At 38.0% G+C, this 24,114-nt stretch overlaps 1 protein-coding gene across 2 annotated transcripts in view; it reads left to right on the top strand.

Annotated features, from left to right (window-relative positions):
* il1rapl1a (interleukin 1 receptor accessory protein-like 1a) overlaps nucleotides 1-23,662 on the top strand; it is an 84,396-nt gene extending 60,734 nt beyond the window's left edge. Inside the window, exons 6-12 of one of the 2 annotated variants that reach the window (XM_084122693.1) lie at nucleotides 1,765-1,839; nucleotides 15,932-16,064; nucleotides 17,040-17,185; nucleotides 19,944-20,090; nucleotides 20,288-20,458; nucleotides 21,097-21,141; nucleotides 21,311-23,662. In XM_084122693.1, the coding sequence (XP_083978819.1) occupies nucleotides 1,765-1,839; nucleotides 15,932-16,064; nucleotides 17,040-17,185; nucleotides 19,944-20,090; nucleotides 20,288-20,458; nucleotides 21,097-21,141; nucleotides 21,311-22,032 (1,439 nt within the window). In that variant the 3' untranslated portion in view covers nucleotides 22,033-23,662. The remainder of the gene's footprint in view (nucleotides 1-1,764; nucleotides 1,840-15,931; nucleotides 16,065-17,039; nucleotides 17,186-19,943; nucleotides 20,091-20,287; nucleotides 20,459-21,096; nucleotides 21,142-21,310) is intronic. The other variant, XM_084122694.1, reaches the window with a different exon arrangement.
* Nucleotides 23,663-24,114: the final 452 nt, after the last annotated feature.

The raw sequence follows: 24,114 nt of genomic DNA, 5'->3' as shown, positions 1-24,114 counted from the left end.
ACGTTACAGTTTAATAAACAAGTTAATATTAAGTGACTTACATTTTAGACATCAAATCGCCCGTTTCGCTCTATTCCGCCAACGAAAATAGTTCCAAACAAAGTCCACAGCACTGTTTTGCGTCTCTGAGCAACACACGACGGTGTATTTTTACTAAATGAATCAGCTTTTCGAACGAATCTGCTGAATTAATGATTCAATGACTCACTCATTAAGACATTAAAAAGCTTCCTTAACGAATGAATCAGCCATTTGAATGAATCGGTTGAATCTCAATGGCTCACTCATTAACAGTGACTTGCTGACACCTCCTGGCGGATTTAATTTCACATTTAAAGTATCTTTTCATTTTTTAAATAATTTAAAATAACAGTATTTAACGTTTTATATGTTCAACATTTTAAAACATTATTTATGCATCTTTAACTGCTCTTCAGATTAATCTTAATAAAGGTTGATCTATAGTTATATATAGTATAGTTACATTAGATTACAATTTCTCCACCTGAAAATCTCCTGTTTAAACCTACATAAAAACCTGAAAAGCACTGTTTATTTAATTTATATGTTTGTTCTGTTGCATATATTTGTGCTATTGCTCGTAATTTGATTATTTGTTCCCATTGTTTTACTTACTGTTTAAATGAGTTAATCTAGTAGCTTTAGGTGTCACAACCTTGTTTATTATGGTTACATGTATCAAAAATAACGAGAACAATACTAGGCTTGTTTTATAGGCCCATTTTCTTTTCTTTCTTTTTTTAAAAATTTGAACCACTGGCCCGACCAGGCCAGTAGAAAAAATCCTTAGCGTTGAGCCCTTAAGTAAAAAATGTTTCATGTTTTGGGTGAACTCCCTTTAATATATTAGATTATCCAAAATGAAGCATTACCAGATGACAATTTGTTATTTAATGTTTTTTTTTTTTTTTTTTTTTCAGCCTAAAACTAAATTGTGATGTACACCGTTACTATGATACTGGTTTTCTCATAATGTGATTTAAGTCACACCATCTTACTGTTCTAATGTGTCCATTTCCCTTATAACTTTAACAGGGAAATGTGCTGCATGGGTCAACAGTGAGATGTGTATATTCTGGAGGCATAATTCATTAATTTGCTGTTTGCTATCCGTCAGTCACCCGGAATAATCCGTCGGGAGGGGCCAGTGCTCTTTCCTCCGCCGAGTGAAAATTGGATTTTGGATGAGCGATCGCGCGGCTTAAACTTCCACCAGCTCGCTGTCTATTAAGTGCACCCCCCACGTCACGCACACACACACACACACACACTCACAGCCCAGAACCAATCTGGAGCTGCGACAAACACACAAATATACATCCTCGAGTTTTAAGAGTTACATAAAGCCGAATGCAAACGCACATGTATGCAGTGGCATGGTGCGTGTAGTATAACCTACAGCAATCCTGTGCTTGGGAAAAGCCAACTGAACAAACACAGTCAGCATAATCACCAGAGAGAAAGACACGTACACACCTCTGACTCGAAGGAAATGAGCTGGAATTTGGAGCATCAAGCCCACATGGGGAGAGGAAGATCTGGAAAGAGAAAGGACAGATCTGAACAGAACAGAAACGAGAGAACTGGGTAGACCAAGACAATTCTCGCTGAGATGTTGATGGCAAGATGCTGGAGTTTACTCATCCAATCACGAACGTGTGGGCTGATAGAGGGAGAGAGTGTGTGCTTCATCAGAGGTGCTTGATGTCACTTAGTAAAAATAACGCTCTGTGTCTGTTTCAGCTCCTCTGACTGAAGAGCCCCCCAGGATTCTGTTTCCCTCTGAAAACAAGCTTCTCGCCATGGATGTGCAGCTCGGTAAGAACTGCTTCCGTTTGTGTTTGTTTGTGTGTGTGTGTGTGTGTGTGTGTGTGTGGGTGGGGGGGATGGGTTTGTTCGCAAAGGCATGTGCTATTTTTGAAAGAACATAGTATGTAATATGTACACTGTGCACAGTATGCAAATATTCTGAATGCATGGTTACCCGAATGACCTACTACTTTTGTAAAAATATGCAGTATAGAACCAGAGCAGATTGCGTGGAATATTGTATCCCATGATGCATTGCACTTGACTTGACCTTTTATTTCCAGGGTGACACAAGAACTGGAGGCGATATCAATCATGGTTTTTCACGATTTGTCTGGTTGATTCATTTTTTTGATGGGTAATGATGTTTAAAAATGAACAAAAATAACTATTTGTTTCCGAGATGCTGACTGGAATGCTTGCTGAATTAAACATTCAACCAAATTCAAATAGTTGCACCATTTTAGCCAAAGTGTTTCTGAATGAAATGCTTCGTCTGCTTGTCACATCACCCACTTCTCAAAATAACCAGGGCATCTTGAGGGGGCACCAGTGACGCAAAGTGCTTCTGCTTCTGTCAAGTGCTATACACTTTATCAGTGTACTCTACCATTCAAATGTTTGGGGTCTGTAATATTTTTTTTTATATTTTGGAAAGAAGTCTCTTATGCTCACCATGGCTGCATTTATTTGATCAAATATACGTTAAAAATGGTAATATTGCAATTAAAGTGTTAAATAACGGTTTTAAAATGTAATTTATTCCTGTGATGGAAAAGCTGAATTTTCAGCATCATTCCTCCAGTTGTCAGTGCCACATGATCCTTCAGAAATCATTCTAATATGCTGATTCAGTACTCAAGAAACATTTCTTATTTTTCAAATTATTATTAACATTTCTTATTATTACATGTTAAAAACATCTTTGCTGCTTAAAGGTTTTTGAGGAAACAGTGTTACAATTCGTTTTAGGATTTTTTGATGAATGTAAAGATTAAAAGAACAGCATTTATTTTAAATAGAAATCTTTTGTAACGTTATACATGTTTTTTCTGTCACTTTTAAGCATCCTTGCTAAATTAAAGTATTAATTTCTTTCACAAAAAAAACTCACTGACCCCAAACATTTAAATGGTAGTGTATATAATGCATAGTTTGATATATACTATTTTTACAAAATCATCAGAATTTGATGCAATTAAAGTTAGCATCAAATAATGTTTTGTTTAGCACATTATCACTTACAGAAAGCTGGCAGTATATTGAATACTAGGCTACTTTAAAAATGTTCGTGAACACTTTCTACTGATCATGGCAGCAGTTAATTAATTAATTAAGTAAGTATGGAATTATCTAGAAGAGCATTATAACCAGGCATATATCCAGGTGTTTGGTGCAGTTGAGTGCATTTTTGGCATTAAAAAAAAAAAAGCCGAGTTGCTCTACAGTCCCAGCAAAATAACCCTTAATTGCGGTTCTCTGCTGCACCCTTCACACCTTAAACTCAAATTTTGCTGATGGAAATGTGCACAGGACAATTGAGGTGCTGTTACTGAATCAGGTGCTAAAGCAATAGTAGAAAGTGCATGCAAATAGTGGGCACAATTTTCCTCTTAATGTGGTGTGCTATTTCCCCATACTATCATTTTTAAATAGGCTACTGTGCAATATACTGCAGAGTAAGCCGTACAGTAGAATTCCATTCCCAACACAGCCGGAGTGTTTTTTGTATTTGCATTGTGTAAGTAAAACGAGAGAGATTGTAATGGATTTACTCACAAAAACACAAGCAAAACAATTTCAACAAATGTGTGATGTTTCTGTTATTGAAAAGACGTCAAACTGTTACTAAAGGAGACTCATCGAGAATGTTTAAACTCATGCCATGCAGTTATGCACTAACTCAGCAGTAGCAGCATTTGTGTGTGTGTGTGTGTGTGTGTGTGTGTGTGTGTGTGTGTGTGTGTGTGTGTGTGTGTGTGTGTGTGTGTGTGTGTGTGTGTTGTTAACGTTTGAGAAAGGAGTTCCCCTGCTAGACAGATAGCTGCTATAGTCAGCATTATGATGCTATGTTGTTTACGCTCTGAATGGAAGTCGTTCTCATAAATGCAAATCCTCTATGCTAATTATCTGCTGTTGTCTCCCAACAATAGCCGCTCCATATGGTGCAGAAACATTCACTGGGCCTTCTTTTGGATTTCACTGTATGTGTGTGTGTTGATCCGAGCTCCTTGTGCATGTTAACACACGCATACCATCCGTTTTAATTTATATAATGGACGGAGATGTGCTTGTACGCGCATGTGCGCAAGTCTGTTAGCGTGTGCATTGAACTGAACCGTGTGTGTGTATGTGGTGGATGGAGCCGCGTCTGTTTGTTTGGCGTAGGCTCTGGATCCAGGCATGTTGGAAACAGGAGCAGATTGGAACATATTGTGGCAGCGCTGACCATGTTCTGCCTTCAGAATGAGCAGAGAGAGAGCAGGACACCACTCATCGACTGGAGACACACTGAAGAGTGACCACATGATGAGTAATTTTGAGGCTTAGACGTGTGTGCATTGTGGGCAGCTTAGCAGTATAATAGAAACCATTTGAGTCGAACTTTGTCGTATTGTGATTGTGAATGTTGTTGTTGTTGAAACTGTTGAGTTTCATCTCTCTCTTTTCTCAGTTCAATTTCAATTCAATTGAAATCTACATTTAGTTACAGTTAACTAAAATCATTGTTCAGTCAATTTTAATGTCGTCTTGGACTTGTAATGACACCTAGTGGCGAGGATGTAGCATCACGCAAAGGTTTTCAGTTACCGTTGTTAATTTATGTATAAAACTTTTGTAATGTTGCAAATTACTTATTTCACCTTTAAAGGAACACTGTGTAGGAATTTCTCCCATCTAGTGGTGAAATTGTATTTTGCATTCAAACGAATAGTGCTGTCTAGCGCCTCGCTTTTTCAAATGAGTGTTGCAACTACGGTAGCTGTTATGTACCAAGAAGCTATGACAACATGTCTTCCAATAGCACTTCATCGAGTTTAACTACATGTACTACTCTTATGCTGCAATGAAAAGCAATGAAAAAAAGCTTGTAATTTAGACCGTAACATTGACTTACCTGTCGAGAAGAAAGCAGGCAACTTCAGAGTCTTTCTCCTTCATTAGCTCTCTCCACCTGAGAAAAGCTACCCCGATATTTACCCTCATTTTTTGAATTCGCCGGTCACGTTTCCTTTTAAATCCTTTTTTTTTTTGCTTTTTTGGCGATGAGGATTCCTTCTCCTGTGGCTCGGCATAAGTGTGATCCTGCATTATGAAGTACCGTGCAGTGCAGCCTTTAAAATTTGTCGGCCAGTGACAAGCGCCTCTCACTGATCTCCTTGTCCGTTTCAGCTGGTTTCAGTCACGTGACGCTGGCTCTGAACGAAAACGCGTTGTGGAAACGCGTTGAGGTAGGCTAGTGCTTTTTGTCCCTCTCTGCTATTATAGTTTTTCAAAATGGCGGAACGACATGGAAGCCTCCTTGGACTTACCCGTCCAATGTAAATAAAGATAAGAAATTCTTCGCTTACAAGGATAAGTCAGATCATTGACAGAGGTAATTTTACACCAATGAGGACATATTTATGAATAAATACATTGATTTTAGCTAATAAAATACTTTTAAAAAAACTACACAGTGTACCTTTAACAAATTGAATAAAATATTTCTCCAGTAAGGGCTAGTGCAAAATATTTGTCAAAAATAATTGGTAATGAATAAAGTATCTATTAATTTAACAAATAATTTAATCAAACTAAATTAAGGCAACATTAACTGAACTAGACATTTAGAATAATGTGAAGAAAAATATTAAATATTCCCAAAAAAATTGTTAAAGGGGTCATGAGTTGCATCTTTCTTTTATCATTTTATAATGTTTCCTGAGGTCCACTTATTATTTTTACATAAAAAAATCATAGTTTAGAATTATGATTTTAGCCTTCTGATTTGAACTCTCTGTTTAAAGGGGCGTCTGCAGTGAGACTTCAGTGTAATCACTGCTGTGATTGGCTAACATCTTGCATATGAAATAAGTATTACATGTCGAACTCTCTCGAAAACTTTTACTATTTTTTTTTTACTATTACAGCTGTCGAGATATGGTGAAAAGTGTTGATTACAGCATTGTATCTCAATCTACTCCTGTTGCATGAAAGGTTGCAGCGCATGAATACAGTGCTCGATTTCTGCACTCTCACGAATGCTTTCATCATAACTAACAGTTCAAACATGATGTAAATAAGAGTGTAGATAGCATCATTGATTATAAAAGGAGTTTTAGCCAGAGATTTACTGACACATAAATGGCAATAAAACAATTTGAGACAAAGAACGTCTTGCTTGAACCATTACATATCAGAAAACACGACACAGACTAGGCATTAGAAGTAACACGGTAACTTATGTTGTGGCATTACTGTCGAGTCCATAGCTTACAGTAAAAGTCTGTTAGCAAAGCCTGCGCCAAAACAGTGAAATGTACTAAACAAAAAAATGATGCACTGAGACATTCACATAGTTGAAAATAAATAAGCACTTTCCTAGCATTAGGATCCTTTGGAAAGTAATGTTATTTTTAGTCCAGTGATCCAGTATCTCGCCTCTCATCGACATTAGCGTGCCTGTGGGCGGGGCCAAAGATGTGATGATGCAGAGGCGGTCTTTCATCGCACTATTACATCATAATCCGAAAGTCGTTTTCAGAGCTTGTTTTCAATAAAAGCTGTTTTTGGACGAAAAAGTAGGTTTTGGTTTCTGAAACTTACAGGATGTTTTTACAGTACAATGACCTCTTTCATGTCAAAAGATCAAGGAAAATTAGTTTTTCAATTCATGACCCCTTTAAAATGAACCAGTAATTACGTACCCAGAATCTCAAATGTGAGGCGTACAGATGTAAGTTGCAGGTGACATCTAATGAAAGAAATTTAGTGACAGATGGAAATGAGAGAGAGCGATTTTCAAGGAAAGAAGAGTATTAAAGAGCGAGCGCAGAGGTTCTGGGAGATGGAGACAGAATTCTGAGCTGGTGGAAGAATATTTAATGCTTTTAGAACGTTTCATGAGGGAATCACTCCTCGCTGAGCACTTCCTGCAGAAATCTTATTGGACACGCACAAATACAGACACACACACACACACACACATATGCAAACTTACACGCACAGTTTTATAAGTATATTGCAGGTAAGAGGATATTGCTGGTCTAATACTAGTTATTTCCAGCATTTGTTGATGCCACTGTGTAATACTATGGGATATGTATGATGTATATGGCCATTACTTTGCTATAAACATGCTTATTATGAGAGATGAGCTATCGAAATCATTTTTCATGCTCCCTGCCATAGACGCGGAACAGATGATGATGTGAGATGATGGGATGATGAGTGAAGGATAGAGAGAGACGGATAGAGTGTGCTGTGTGTGAAACAATCACATCCAAACATTATTAATGACAACAGGGGTACTCACACACACCTATGTGTGCACACACACGCAAAAGCACAACTCAAAAATCGAAAAGGGGAAAAAACGAGACCGAAAGAGACTGGGCTGATTCACATTTAACATGGAAAGAGGGAAAAAAAGGTGACCTTTCTCTGTCTCTTTGCAGTCACTAGCCAGTAGCCAAGCTGAACAGATATAAAGGAACAAATACAGGAAAGATTTGACTATCTATCTTTATTTTATACATTGCATTGGATTGATGAGAGTTTATCTTAACCCTCATGTTCTGTTTGGGGTCTTAGAGCCCCCAAGGGCTCGAAAAATGTACCAATAAACATTGAAGTATCAGGGTGAAACACCATTGCTTGTTCTAATCTTATGAGATCTGATTATAAACAAAATTTCAGCTTGATAACATGCATCAACTGTCCTTTATGAAAAATTGCTTCATTACTTTTGTTTGGAGTCTCAGAGAACCCAGATACAAAACAATAATAAATGCAATGAATTTTCACATGCTAACATTATTATTATTTTTATTATTTTATTTTATTTGACTGATGTACACTCCTGTCAGTTTTTTATTTTAATTCTTTCATTCTATTATTATTATTATTTTTTTTTAAATGTTTTTAATGAGGCCAAATCAACATTGAACTGCTGTGAAGTTACTGTAATGGATGCTAAATAGATTTCTGGAAAAACTGTAGGGAAAAAGGCTTTTTATATATGTGTGTACTGGGCTGAGATTAGGGTAGATTAACTTATTTAATTGTTAATTTTATAACTACCACTATTATTGATGTTTATGGGTCAATGACATGACATGCATATTTTTGTGTCCAAGTTCAGTTCATGATTTCCTTTTAATATAATTTGATAAATTAATGACATATCACTTATTCTATAAAACCTATTTAGTTTGAATTCATTTTCAGTACATTAAAATAATAAATATTATTTTTGGCACCAGTTTTGTTATCTTAAAACCCCAAAAAGCCAGGTGGAGAAACCATGCATCCGCATAAATGAACTGACTAAAAAGACTATTTAATAATAGGACATTTAAAAAATAAAATACTATGGCATAATTGTAATTAAATTTTTGTTATATAAATATCAATAGTTCTAAAGCTGTTGAAATAATAAAAAAACATTTATCTGGGAATTTGTATATTCCTAAATGTTAGGGTGGCACAACTGCAAATGTGTCTTTTTTTGTAGTTTGTAGATCTCTCTCAAATTCAAGATAGCTACTTTCAAGAATGGGTAGGTTGGTACACTTACATTATTTTCATATGTAATTGAAATGAAGAATAAAAATCCAGTATTCAGCATATTCCCTGTCAACCATGTGCATTCTTGATTTAAACTAACAAATAATAGGTAAAAGTGAACAAATGGCTGAAAAAGATTGTGAATAGTTGTATTGAATGCATTTACTGGTATAATTGTATGATTATTTTTCTGTATTTAGAAGTAAAATCAGATGTTAAAGATACTAAATCCGAAGCCACTAGAATTCACTAACTATGAATTAATATGAATAAAATAAAAATGTGTTAGGCACTGTAGACACTCTAATGGTTACTTTACTAACATTTCACAATACAATTATATAGAATGTATATATTTAAAAAATAAAATCTAACATCAATTTTGAAAGGATTTTTAAAATCTAGAAAAAGAAAAAAAAACCAAGTCAATCTCAAATGAACATGAGGGTTAACTAAACATAATTTAACTTGATTTAAATGTATTCGCTGTGTGCCTTTGCTTTGCTTCCTCACAGATGGCACAAAACACACACAGAGAAACACAGACATACTTTAACGCAGAAGTGGGGAGGATTTGAGCAGAGGTATTCAGAGAACTCTTCTTAATATTAATCACCCTTGCCCAAAATAATACAGTTGTTGCTAAGCAACCATCGGGAGATGAGGGCATTTCTCTAAATAAACATCTAAATTTATTATTGGGTAAGATTGGCCACTGATATCCTTAAAGGAACAGTACAAAAGCAGTTGATATGTGCAAAAGCTGTGTTTCTGCTGTTAGGATGTTGGCCTTAATAGCCTGGAACCAGATATCTGTGGTTTACAAGCCCATTTTCATCTATCTGGCCACAGCTGTGGATTAAATGATGAATTAAATGATTATTTTTGTGCCATTTCTTGTTAATTTAAATCTAATCTTTGTTTAATAAACATTTGTATGTAATGCGCAGTAGGCAAATGAGGGATCGTAACAGCCAATGAGCAGCAGCTTAGTTATCCGCTTCACATTTTTGAGGGCATACATTTTCAGCTTAATTTGAGAAAGAGAGAGAGAGAGCACAAAAGAGGAATGACTTGACAGAGAAGTCGCGTTATCTCTATTCTGAAGTGTTCAGTCCAATCCAGAGTCCTTTGTCACACATTTTTGGCCCACAAGGCCATGGTTTCTAATCATGCATATGACCCTGATAGAGCCGCCAAGACCTTTCATGCACTAGCAATTTTTGGTATGCCCTTTAAAAGGAAAGTTCACCCAAAATTCTGTGATCATTAACTGACCCTCCATGTCATTCCAAACCCATATGACTTTCATTCTGAGAGATTTAGCTTCATATCTGATACAAATGTTTCAAACTACAATTAGGAAGGACTGGGTAGGACTTGAAGGATGTAGTGCAAGTCTATTTGCAAGGAATTTTGCAAAGTTGGCCCCAATGTGATCCATGTCAGTTGGCTAATAAGCAGGGCTTTTACTAACTGAAATGCTGGTTGGTCATATGTGTCTTCCAGACAATATCTTTCTTTCTAAGTGGGCTTTCTTTCCTGGCCAGAATAACAGCAAAATGGACACAGGTTTCATGTAGATAGTCAAAAGTCTCATGTGGCTGAGGAGAAAATGGCTCGGGTGTTTGAGGCATTTATAACCAATCATCTGTTCTTGCATAGAGACACAACAAATACAGTGTCATTTCACTTTCTACTTGAATCTGTCTCTGCACCTCTCTTTGATTCTTAACCCTTGACACTATATCCTCTGCGTCTCTCTATATTGTTTGATCTCTGTCCTTCACTTTAATAAGAAGAAATCCTTTCATCTGACATTCCACAACAACCGGCCTCTCTTCTGCTGAGGTTTAGTTTCAGGCGTAGCTTAAACCATACATAAACCTCTTGTCAGTCTGTTAACAGACTCTTACTCACCTGCATTCAGAAAAGAGGAGTATTAAACACAAACACATTCACACACACTTGCATGTGTCAAACACAGAGCATTTCACAGTCAGTCATCTACAAACTGTTAGGAGTTACACATACTTGAACAAACTGTCATTTTTATTTATTTTCCCAGCCTGAGCTCGAAGAATAATCAGATCAAATCATATTTGCAGCCAAAAAAACACCTCATTTGTGTCCATCCTGGCAGTTTGTCAGATATCCAGAGTTTATTATCTTTCCTTTGGGGATTTGAGTGCACAGTCCTCATTGCTGGAATGAAACTGAAGAGAATGTGAGTCCTATTAAATACAAATATAAAAAGATACCTTTAAAAGAATAGTTGACCCAAAAATCACTTACTCACCCTCATGTCATTCCAAACCCCTCTATGTCTATTTCTGAAAGATCATGTGACTGAAGACTGCAGTAATGGCTTTGCCATTATAGGAATAAATTACATTTTAAACTAGAAAACAGTTATTTTAGATTGTTGATTTTACTATTTTTTCAATGCAGCCCTGGTGAGCATAAGATACTTCTTTCCAAAACATAAAAAAAAAAAAATTACCCACTTATGAATGGTATATATGTGTATAATATATATATAAAAAAATAAAATAAATCTGTCAGAATATATGGCCACTTTTGCTAACCAGCCAAACCTTGAACCTTGTTTAAAGGCAAACTGAATTGGTTCTCACATTTAAATGTATTGAACTGACTAACCTATTGACTCCTCAGTCCATCCTAATGTGATTTAATCTCCAAAACTGCCTACCACAGTTAATCAGCCTTGTGCTATAGTCACATACCAACAGGAAGTCATGTGACGCGTGCGATTTCCACACATGATCTCCCAGGGGTCTGATGGAGTTTGATCCCGCTGTCAGCGGAAGAAAGCTGTACGGAGAGAGAGAGAGAATGCTGAGAGAGAAGAATAGAAGCAGTGGGTTGAATACGTAAGGGCCTGCTGACGTGTTGATATATCTGGATTTAGATTTATTTTGGAGATTGAAACAGATCCTCTGGAGAAATGCCGCCTGTGTGTGGGGGAGGGGACACATATGTGTCAGCGTGTGTGCTTTTGGACCATTTTAAAACCTCTAGAATAGTTAGTGCTTAAATTGAATGTGTGTGTGAGTCTGATTTATAATAGAAAACTTTCTCTTTGTTCACGAATCTCCCTTTACAATTCAAATGTGCTCACAGCTCGAAAAAGTGGATTAAACTGCAATAATTGTCTTTTCTCTCATTTGCACACTCTTTCAGTGTCAGACACACACGCTGTAACATCGGTGAGAGAGGTGCTGAGGCAGGGTCTCTATTATGACATCAGAAAGAAAGGATGAGGGGAGGACAGGGAGTATGAAAGGATCTGCGGAGGAGTACCTGTTCACAAAGCCCTATTCTATACAGATAATTAAAGTCTTACATGTCCCCGTTGGGTTGCACTGCTGAGGAACAACTCAGCTGAAGAATTGGAGGAGGGGAGAAAAATATGGATACAAAGAAATCTCTGCATCCAGTCTGCTAAAGCAGCAGTGCTGTGAGATTTATTCTTTAAGTGAAGTGAATTCTCAGTGAAGGTCATAATGTTGACGTAGGTCTCTATTCGTTCATTCATGGGTGTGTGTGTGTGTGTGTGTTTGCAAAGGAATGCTTGGTAAGTGTTTCGGCTGTGTTGGTAAATGGAGCGAAACACCGCAAGCTAACAACTCAGTACACTTGCCTTTTCATTCAAACATACTCAAAACAGCACAATGGCCCTGGATAGAGCTTAGAGCTCTCTCTGGTGGCAGACCTTATTAAACATCAGCTTTTTCTAGCTGCTTCCTAAATGATGTATTGAAATTGCTCTATTATTCCATATCTGTTGTGCGTTATCCCCTGATTAGGAGGCAGACGAGATTGTGGCGATAACAGAGGAGACAACAATTTCTAAAGGGAATACCAGAGCTTGCAAATGAATATTGTTAAAGTATTACGGTAGTCAAGCTTGGGTTTACACTTACATAGTTATGCCGCATCAGAGCCGCTTTGCTGTTGTCATGGCAATCAGCACATACACAGCTGTACACGAGAATAAACACACAACGCGTGATTAGACCAATCAGAATTCTCTATGCAAATAGATGTAAGAAAGAAATCCTGAAAACTGTGTATCTCAGTTTCAGCAGCACAACTGTTTTCAACATTGAATATAGTAGGAAATATTTCTTGAGCACCAAATCAGCATATTATAGTGATTTCTGAAGGATCATGTGACTCAGAAGACTATTGTAATGATGCTGAAAATTCAGCTTTGGCATCACAGGAATACATTACATTTTAGAATATATTTAAATAGAAAACAGTTATTTTAAGCTGTAATCATAATTCACAATATTGCTGTTTTTACTGTATTTTTGATCAAATAAATGCAGCCTTGGTGAGCATAAGAATCAAAAACATTATAAAATCTTACCAACCCCATTACTTTGAACGATAGTGTAGATAACTGTCTACATAACAGTTTGGGCTAAAGTTATGGCAAAAAAAAAAAAAAAATAGAGAAAGAAGAAAATTAACAAAACATAGCATTTGAGGAATTTCAAAGGAATATCTGTACTGCCTTACAAGCATTGTAATACCTAGAAAAGTTGTTTCCTGAGAGTAAAAAAAAAAAAAAAAACTTTAAAAATCTTTGAAATTTCAAGGTTATAGAGCATTAAGCATTTATAGATCATTAAGGGTTTGAGAGAAAGATACAAAACCAGAAAACTTGAGAGACCTTAAAGATGATTCAGAAAGTTTCAGTGGATGTCTGTCAGATTTTTCAGCATCCACTATGAAAAAAAAGTCAGGTTGATCAGTTAAGGCTGATTTATACTTCTGCGTCGGACCTACGCCGGAGCCTCTACGCTGTAGGCAACGCGTTGGTTTTCATTTATACTTCTGCGTCGTTGTCCACGTTGACGCGCATTTACACATGCAGAGGGAGCATGTAAAACCCGAGGGAGGGGTCCTAGCAGACCAATCACAGCGCTTGCGTCCGTGTAGAGTTGACGCGTTGTTACATTTTTGAAGAGGTGCACGTCAGGGTACGCCGAAGGGTACGCGCGCTACACACAGCCTACGACGTAGCTACGGCGTGAGTTCGACACAGAAGTATAAATTGGGCTTTAGACTAAAAGATAGTACAGTCAGACAGACATACTGAAGGACTGATTTGAGTCATTAAAAAAACTAACTCAGGTTTGTACAATAACAGTATTTTAATTGTATGCAGTTGCTGGTGTTCTGAGTGGTTGTTAGTTTGTTTCTTTGTGGTTATGGGTGGTTGCTTGGGTGTTTTAGTGTGTACATTCCCATACAGGGGCTGCTCCTAATCCAGGATCTTGTCATTTTGAGACTGGAGTACTGCAGTGCTGTTTTGGCCAGCCTTCAATCTAGTGCAATTAAGCCTGCACAATTTAAGAACACGCCAATGTGCTTAACAGGCCGACGTCTCACCCCTCTCGGTCTTGCTCCACTGACATCCTAATCAAATTCAAATCTCTTTTCTCTGGTCTTTTGCTGTTATACTTCTGCTCTAGCTTTTGTTTACTCTTGCAATTCAGCATTGTGGCACTGCTAATGTTGCGGGCTCCTGAATGATAAATAGCTTGTGTTTTCCCTTATTTGAAAGTCGCTTTGGATAAAAGCGTCTGCTAAATGATTAAATGTAAATGTAATTGATTCAAAGGTCTGAAACTGTGAATGTCTAAACATTAGCATTCTGTAATTTGTGTTTATTATTATATGTCAACAACACATCAAACCCAGTATCAGTTAAATTTCTGTGACGTGATGTCATTCACAGTGTGCGTGAATGGTGCTGTTTTACACACTCATGGTGTCAGTATCTCTTTGATCAGATGCTCTGCATGTACTTCACATCCTGGTGAGAGACAGACACTATTTCTGGGTTGTTTTGGGGGCCTGGAGCAAGATTTTCCCTGGTGCTGGGCCTTATTCGTTGGTAGACTAAAGACATGCCTAATTAACGTCATACAACTGACAAACATCACAACCTTAAGGCGGAAAATACCACCTCAACCGCAACTAAAGAAAGATAGAAATAGCACTTCAAACCACTGAGGATAAACATGTTCATAAAGTAATACATAAACTCACTGTTTTGGAGGATTGTAGTTCTCAGTTTTGTGTTTTAATTTTTAATGCAATGCTGATATATTTTTTTCTATAACCACACACACACAAATTAGCTTGAGATCAAATAATAATTTCCCAATCCCTTAGGGTTCGCAGACCCCCATTAAAGACTCTTGCTTTACAAGTGTAGATCTCACTGATACTGAAGCTTTGAAAGTGTTTAAAAGTAAACTAAAAGAAATTCAATTAAAAGTGAAAGGGGGAATAAGTACATTTTATATGCTATCTGAAGGAAATACTGTACATCAATCATTTGTACACCATGTAAATACTTTAAAACAGGGATCTTCAACCTTTTTAAGACCAAGGATGGATAGAGACAGAACAGGAACCTATACTGTTACACATTGTAGTGTAGCATTTTAACTGGCTTACGCATATTTTGTATAACACTTTTTCACACACACAAAAAAGTGTGTGTGATCAATAATTGGCACACTCCTAAGGTTCATGGACCCCCTGTTAAAGAGTCTTGCTTTAGCAGAATAAATCTAATGCTTTAAAAGCATAGTTCAACCAAAAATGGAAATTCCATCATCATTTACTCATCATCATGTCATTCCAAACCTGTATACTTACTTTCTTCTGTGGAAAATAAAAAAAAGATATTCTGAGAAACCAAACAGTTTGGTTCTCATGTGTCAATTTGTATGGACAAAAAATATACAATGGAAGTCAGTTGGAACTGAAACTGTTTGATTGCCAACATTCGTCATAGCATGCTTTCTTTCTTTTTCTCAAAAGAAAGAAATGCATGCAGGTTTGGAACAACATCATAATTGTGAGTAAATGATGACAGAAGTTTATTTTTTGGGTGAACTATCCCTTTCAGGGTGTTAAAAGAAATGTTATAGAAATTAAATTCGAAGAAATGAAAATAAATTCCATTTTAATATGCTCTCAGTAGGAAATAGTATACTACTATAATGTATTGTCTAGAAAAACATGATTTTCTTTTTCTAAGCACACTGGTGAGTCTCATTAACCTACAATAAGCCATTGTGAGCTTGTCAGCTGCCATTGATTACATGGAGACCCCCTAGTGGCCGGTGCAGGGACATTGTCTCTGGCTTCACAAACACAGTATGGGCCCTACATTTTCTTACATAAGGCAACAATCCCTGGGCAGAGAAACGATTGAATACAGAAAACAGAAGTTTGATATCAATGTGTAATCACAAACCTCCCTTCCCCCTTGCAGGAAGCATGCTGAACCTGACGTGCCGAGCCTTCTTCGGGTACAGTGGGGATATCAGTCCACTTGTTTACTGGATGAAAGGAGAGAAGTTCATTGAGGACATGGACCAGAGTCGCATTCGAGAGAGTGAAATCAAGTAAGGAGGAACACAATGGAAGCGAGAGTAAACTTGTTTTGCTGCAAAGAAAATAGCCCATGTGCTAAATTAAGGATGTCTGACTGAAAAACATGTGCAAACAGGAGAATTGCAAGAATATTGCGCATTAGGTGTATAGAAGCAGCTAAGACTGATATATTTTTTTGATCAATATAAAATATTTTAACATTTATATTTACAGTTTGTGATGGTTTAGCTGGTGGATCATTTTATTCTGGCTATTTATTAACAAAAATAAAATTTTGGCCATACTTTTGAGTTCAGTGTAAAATACCATGGTAAAAGAATAAGGTTATAATTCAGTACCATGGTATATATCAAAGTTCGAATGTATTACTATTACTGTTCCACCTCTCTGATTTTTAATGGAATTCAAGAAACAGTTGCTTTTAAAACTAGTTTCCACTGTGAAATCGCTTATTCAATACGATAGATGGTGCACCGCAAAGCACACTTTAAATGTTCACTGAGATGTCGACAGTACATTTTCAATTACTGATATCACAAGCTTGTATATGAGCCTATTTATATCTAGCAGGGGTGGTCGCTGTGATGACACTCTATTATTAATTCCCCTGTCTGAAAGAGAGCTGGATCAGAGCGGCTCTGAATACATCCTAATAACACAGCAAAATGTATCGCGCACCATGCACCGAATGCATTTGCATTTACATGCAGTTAAGGAGCAGCGATGTCAGCATCTTTTAAATGAAATTTCAGTTTCAAATGATTCAGCCAGGACAAACAAGACTGAATGTTTTGTTATAATTAAATGAGAGCCCCATTTGTTGAGTGCTGACCAAACTCAAAGCCCTTCCTCCCAAAATGTCTAATCTCTACAAGCTGCTCAGTCTAAAATTTATCCCCAAAATCCTGTTAAAAGGGGCTAATTAAAAAACTTTGATTCCACAGCCCATGGTGAACAATGGCTCATTGTTTCGTTCTCTCCACCAGGACCGTCAGAGAACACCTGGGTGAACAGGAAGTGTCCATTACTCTGACCATAGACTCACTGGAGGAGGTAGATCTGGGTAATTATTCCTGTTATGCGGAAAACGGCAATGGGAGACGTCAAGCCAACGTACAGATTGGGAAGCGAGGTAACACATTCAACTGTAACACACATGAACTCAATCGACTGAGTCATACCAGCTGCTTCTCGGTTAAAGGAACAGTTCACTCCCTAATGAACATTCTGTCATTTACTCACTTTAATGTTGTTTGTATGACTTTCAAGAGATGTTTTGAAGAATGTCGAGGCTGATCTTCTTCAGCAGACATTGACCAGGGGCTGTCATATTAAAAAAAAACACCATAATAAAATAAATAAACTTTACTCCAGTTTTGAGTGTCACATGCTCCTTCAGAACTTATTTTAGTTTGCTGATTTGGTGCACAAGAAAGATTTCTTATTATTAAAACAGTTGGTCTGCCTGAAAATGCTGGTATCTATCCAAACTTGTTTCTTTAGTCATGGCTGCCGAAGTTCCTCGGTTTGAAACCAAATTGGGTCTGGTTAAATTGGAGGGAGCTCATCAAATCTCTATACCGAACATTAATAGCAATTATTGTTCAGTTCCAACTTTCCAACTTTCGGGTAAAAAAGCTGGTGTTGATTGCCAGTAGACGTGCGATGCAAAAAAAAACAGCAGAATCTCGTTTTATCAAGATTTTTCTGCCGCCGTTCAACGAGTTCTACACAGTATGGCAAAAGCTACAGCAGATGGGAGCCCAGAATGTTTTTCAGTATCCAGCTAAATTGCGGGTGATCATCAGTAAAGTTACCAAATTCTGCGAGTCCCCTGAGTGGTGAGGATTAAAAATCACATTCCGGGGGGCACCACAATACGACCTAAAGAGTCATATGAATGAATATTGAACAATAATAACATATTATTGAAAATGATTTGTTCTATCAAATAAAATCAGTATTTTGACAGACCCTAGTCACCTACTGTGACCATACTTTTGTGCATGTATTTTCGTTGTATGGAAAAGAGCAGCTTGGGCGTTCTTCAAAGCCACGCCTTTTTTGTCCCATAGAAGCAAAGTCATACAGGTTTGGAATGACATGAGGGTGAGTAAATGATGACAGGATTTTCATTTTTGGGTAAACTATCCCTTTAATGTGCTGTGGGATTTCTTTACATAAACAGCACAGCATGTTCCTGTGTCTCCCTCCTCTTCTCTGTTTGTCTCTTTCTTTCCCTCCTTTAGGGAAATACATCAGCATCTAAAATTCACTCTTTTTTAAAGAGAGCTGCTTTGAAGGCATCCTATCTTCTCTTTTAATGGCAGTTCAGAGGAGGAGACGGCTTCAGCAGTTCACACACATTCTCTCCCTCTCAGCCCAACTCAAAACTCATTCAACTGTTCTCACACACACACAAATGAAAAAACACACTCTCTCTCTCTCTCTTTCAACTCGTCTTAGCTGTACACACACATTTCTGCAGATAATCTCAAAGCCACACACACACAAACCAAATCTTCCATATGCACCCCCCTCTCTCCTTCAGCTCATTGCTGAGCACACAAACAAACATGCTTTCACAATCTTTCAGCTTCTCTGAAGCATCTGAGTATATCTTGCGTATTTTCCTCCATTAGCTGTAGCGCAGAGGAGCTTTGAACAATATGAACATCATTAGCACTTAATCATTCTGAAGTCATTTTGCATTTCTCACCCCTTGTGTATGTCCTTAGCGCAGCATGAATTTCCATGCTGGTCCAGGCTGGTTTGGTGCTGATCTGACTGGTAGATTTGCTTGAGAAGCTAATTGACAAAGGAAGTCTTGCCGGTTTACCTCGCCAAGAAGCTTGATGCTAGGGATCAGGAACCATATTGCTCAAAATTACTTAAGTCTTAAATTAGATTTGAATCTTCCAACTGATATTGCCATGGTTACAAAACAGATGAAATAGTATTCTAGACTTGTAATGTTTCTGTAATAGACTGCAACAGTTGGGTTCTGTAGGTAAAACTCCCATTCATTTTCACCACTGGGGAATTATTTTTAACATAACTTAAACCTTCAAAGACAGACCTACTGTAAGCCGCGAGGTTGTTAATTGATGGTATATGTTTTTGTTTGAGCCACCAGCCAGCATTCAACTAACAGCGGAATTCCTAGGGAAAAAAGTCTCCACCAATCTAATATTTAATTTGATTTTCATTCACAATGCTTCATGGAATTGTAGTTCTACCAGAAAGACTCAGGAGGCAAGAGAACATATGAATAAGATTTATTTAACAGTTGTATGGAAATTAGTATCAAATAGATAATAGAAATGATAGGCCCCGTCCGTAGTCCAAATCCGGAGGGTAACGGAAACTTGCAGTTCCTGCCTGGAGATGAAGGCAGGGGCGGAGCCTTCACCCCCCGATGGATGGACAGGGACCGACCTGGTGGTGGTGGGGAGGAGGGGGGTGAACGCTGGCGTCAGTATCTGCCAACGTAGTAATGGGTGTAAACCGGACTTATGTAGTCCAGATGTCCAGATGTATATATATATATGGGAAAAATACTTCCGGAACCAAGGCTGCTGAAAAAGTGTATGGGCACTGCTCTGTACAGCTACAGCATTTATTTAAAAAAAAACAGAGAGGCCATTATATGAGATGACTATGTAACAATACCATGTTTATTGGACACGAATATGATGGCAATACCATGGTATTCTTTGATTTGTAGTATGTGGAATTGCTGCTTATCCCAGCACTCATGCTACCGGCACAGTAGTTTTACAGGCTGAAGAGTTTAAATGCATGATATATGCTAATGTTAATGTGTTCTAGGATGAATTGTCAGCTTATATAATTTTATTTTGTCTCTCTTTTCATTTTGTGTCTCTCAGTGGAGCTGATGTACACTGTTGAGTTGGCTGGTGGTCTGGGTGCGATTCTTCTGCTGTTGGCGTTGTTATTGTCTGTGTATAAATGCTACAGGATTGAGCTGCTGCTCTGCTACAGGCATCACTTTGGTGGGGAGGATACAGACGGAGGTAAAGCCACACACTCCCCCTACAGGAGTAACTGAGCACAACACTGCAGCAATTACATATTTGTTGATCCTGATTGTTACTGTATTAGGACTCTTTTTTCATCAGAATGATCCAAAATATTTTGTTAAACCCTCTAATTTCTTTCTTTCTTTCTTTCTTTCTTTCTTTCTTTCTTTCTTTCTTTCTTTTCTCCTCAGAAAATAAGGAGTATGATGCGTACCTGTCCTACAGTAAGGTGGAGCTGGATCAGTGGGGTCAGGAATTACAGGAGGAGGAACGCTTTGCTCTGGAGATTCTCCCTGATGTCCTGGAGAAACATTATGGATACAAACTCTTCATCCCTGACCGAGATCTCATTCCTACCAGCAGTATGTGCAGAATGTGTGTTTTGTGTGAATGCATGTATGTCTTTGTTAGTGTGTTTGTAAATGTTGTCTTAAATGTGTAAAACATTTTCATTTGCACAAACCAGATGTTCGCAGAAATTTCTGAAATAATCAGAGAAATTAATTTCTTGTGAAGTTTTAGGAGTGTATTCAGAAACCCACAACAATCATGAAAAAGTTGTATGGACAGATTTGACAAACAGCACTTATTGTACAGAGCTAATGAAAACTCATTCATAATGAAGTGTGACATTTTCATCTCATAAACATGGTAGCAGCACTGGATTTACCTCGCTTCCTAATACTGCAGAGTAATTGAATCATTTGTAATTAAACTCCCTCATCAGCATTAATATGATCAGAAAGCCTTATGTTGACTAGAAAAAAAGTTAAAAAACAAAATAACTTTTAGTCTTAAAACTTTCTGTGAAAACTTTCTGTAGAACCCAATGATAATGTAACAATTATTAATATTCCAAATGTGGGCAAAATAATAATGATATATATGTTTTATTAGCCATCAGAGACCGTTTATGTAACACTATGTTTGTTTTGGTCATATGTCAGGTGTTTTTGCCCTGTATGTGTGCTTTGTCTGAAAGCTGAATGTTTATGTCCAGGTATGAGCAGTCAACATTACCAGGATGACACACATCTTCTTAGAGGTACAGCTTTGTTTGAATGCAAAAACACGCGCACACACAGATTGTTGTTCATGAATGACTGTGGTTGTTGTGTCTTAAATGTGTGTTTGTCTTCAAATGTGCATTATTTTCAGCCCTCATACCAGTGATTTTGGAATTACAGTTTCTTTTTTCTTTGTCTGTCATGTAGCTTACATAGAGGACGTGTCCCGCTGCGTAGACATGAGTAAACGTCTGATCATCGTGCTGACCCCGAGCTACGTGCTGCGCCGCGGGTGGAGTATATTTGAGCTGGAGTCCCGTCTGCGCAACTCTCTGGTTTCAGGGGACATTAAAGTGATCCTAATTGAGTGTGCCGATCTGCGAGGAGTCATTAACTACCAGGAGGTGGAGGAGTTAAAACAGTCCATTAAATGCCTGAGCGTTGTGCACTGGAACGGCCCGCAGAGCAACAAGCCCGGCTCGCGCTTCTGGAAGCAGCTCCGCTACACCATGCCGTACCGCCGCCCCCAGCAAACCCTCACCAATCATGCGCTGGACGCCGGCGAGCCCGGCCCCTTCGCCGACCTGCAGACCGTCTCGGCCATCTCCATGGCAACGGCCACGTCCGCCGCCTTGGCTCCAGCTCACCCCGAGCTGCGCCCGTCCCTGCGGAGCTCGTACCGCTCGCACTCGCTGGCACGGCAGAAACACTCGCACTACCGCAGCTACGACTACGAGCTGCCCTTCACGGCCGGAGGCACCCTGCCACCCCAGCACACCTACTGCAACCTGCCCCTCACCCTCCTGAACGGCCAGCGGCCCGTCAACAACAAGAGCCTGCGCCAACACAGCCTGGACGAGCACCACGCCAACAACGCCATGCTCCCGCTGCTGCCCAGAGAGACGAGCATCTCCAGCGTCATCTGGTAAAGATAGAGGAAGTGAAACGCACTCAGTATGGGCCACCTGGCACACGGGGGACTAAATAAGCTGGCATACAGCACAGGACACAATGAGGTTAGTGGGTTCCTGTGAGCAAAATGATCGTTCTGTCCACGCTAAGTGGGTCTGAGGATGTGAGTCTTCTTTTGGGCATTGCTCCAGCTGCGAGGGACGACGTAGTGCCATATCTGTAGGCGTGAACTGAGCATCTAAAGTGAAGATTAAAATAAAGTCACACCACACGGAGGTATACAGGGTCTCGTGTAGATGTTAGCGTTATATTTGTAGCAACGCTGTCTTCCTGTCTCCATGTTTGGTTTGATCACGCCATCTATTTTTACTCGTTAATGCTCGATGCTTTTGTTTCGTCCCTTTTTCTTCTTTTTTAGGTTGGACAAGGACATTTGATTGAGATTTTGTTTTTGTTTTTTTACCTTCTTTTGAAATGGACTGAAATATTCCTCGTTTGATTTTAGCTACTGTCGTTCTGCTCGGAAGCTACTGCGTTTTGTTCCGTCCCTCTTTCTGTTGTCCGATGTAAGGTATGTATTTATGGTTTTAATTGCAAAATTTTCAAGAAGGAAATATATTACAAATTATGCAAAATATACGAAAGCCTAAAGGGGTCGACGGAGGTGATCAGAGAGCGGTGCTGTCTTCTCTTACAAGAGGAACAGCATTATTTCTCAAATATTAAGTGGATTTTAAAAGACGAGAAATCTATTTTTATATCTGAAGAGTGCCGTTTCTCTCTAATACCACAGGGTCATTGGGACAATGGGACTGAAGACTCTCTTATTTGTGAATTTGGGTATTTTATACAGTTTGCTACATTGTTCTCATCTGTGGAGAAAAGTAAATGTTTTATGTTAACTTCTGAAACAATAATCAGCTGCATTTTTGTTTGTATTTTTTTATTTATGTTCATAGTCTAGGACTTTTGATCCACATACAGACCTTTCACATTTCTAATCCGTTTAACTCTCAGTCTGACGTCTAACTCACTGGTTACATGCTTGTCTTTTTCTCCTCTAGCTGCTGTGTAACTCAGATACATGCTGGCATGTTTCACAGAGGGACACGGGCTTGTATACTCGCATTCTAGAATAGGGTATCAAATAATCTCCGCTTGAACACATACCATATGATTTAATAAATGCCCAAAGTCAACATATGTTTGTTGTATCTCGTCTAGAGGTTTTACTGATCTAGGGGTTTTCACTTATGGCAGCATGTACTGATGACTCTAAGGGGGAAAAACACAAAGCTAGAATCAGAATCGACTGGTTTGAAAGTAAACAGAGGTCTAACTGTAAAAAAAAAAAAAAAAAAATCTGAAACTATTCCTGTAATTTCTTTTCTCCTATTTTTCCTTTGATTTTTATTTTTTTTTAATTCAGTTGCACAAAAAAAAATTGTTTATAAAAATAATTAGAATTATGTATGAATGTTCACCTCTTGAGTATGCATAGAGACTAGTTGTGTATCCTGATTTGAATATTTACTGTATTATGAACAAAAGCTATCACAGAGAGATGTGTGATCTCTCTAGAGGCACAATCATTTTTCTTTTTATATTGTTTCTCACTGTGTACAGTAAAGTCACAAACCACTATAAGCTGGTCGGTGAAATTTTGTGTGTGTGCGCGTGTGTATGGTTGTTGGAGAGGAGTGTCAGGCCTCAGTGTATTGTCTGAATAAGACAATTTTGAGAACCAAACTCAAGGTTCTAGGTTCTAAAACTGAATATCGCAATTATGAGCAAAATGATAAATACTGGATACTACAGTTGAATAGGCAAAAAATATGAAACATATGCATATGAATGCACATTTTTAAATAAAAGAGAAAATGAGATCTAATATATGCATTTATTTATGTATTACAAACAGACTGATATAGCTCAAAACATTTTATTTTATTGTCATAGAATGGTCTTTGAAACTGGCTGAAAGCATGCAGACAGATACCATTTATAAATATTTAATATAGACTTTAATATAAAGATTTAGAGATTAATTTAATTAATCATTGAACATAAGCAGACATGCAGTATGGACCGAAGTAAAA

The sequence above is a fragment of the Abramis brama genome, assembly GCF_963993115.1.
Source record: "Abramis brama genome assembly, chromosome: 8".
Lineage (NCBI taxonomy): Eukaryota > Metazoa > Chordata > Actinopteri > Cypriniformes > Leuciscidae > Abramis > Abramis brama.
The sequence above is the reverse complement of the archived record's forward strand: the minus strand, read 5'-3'. Positions and strand labels throughout refer to the sequence as shown.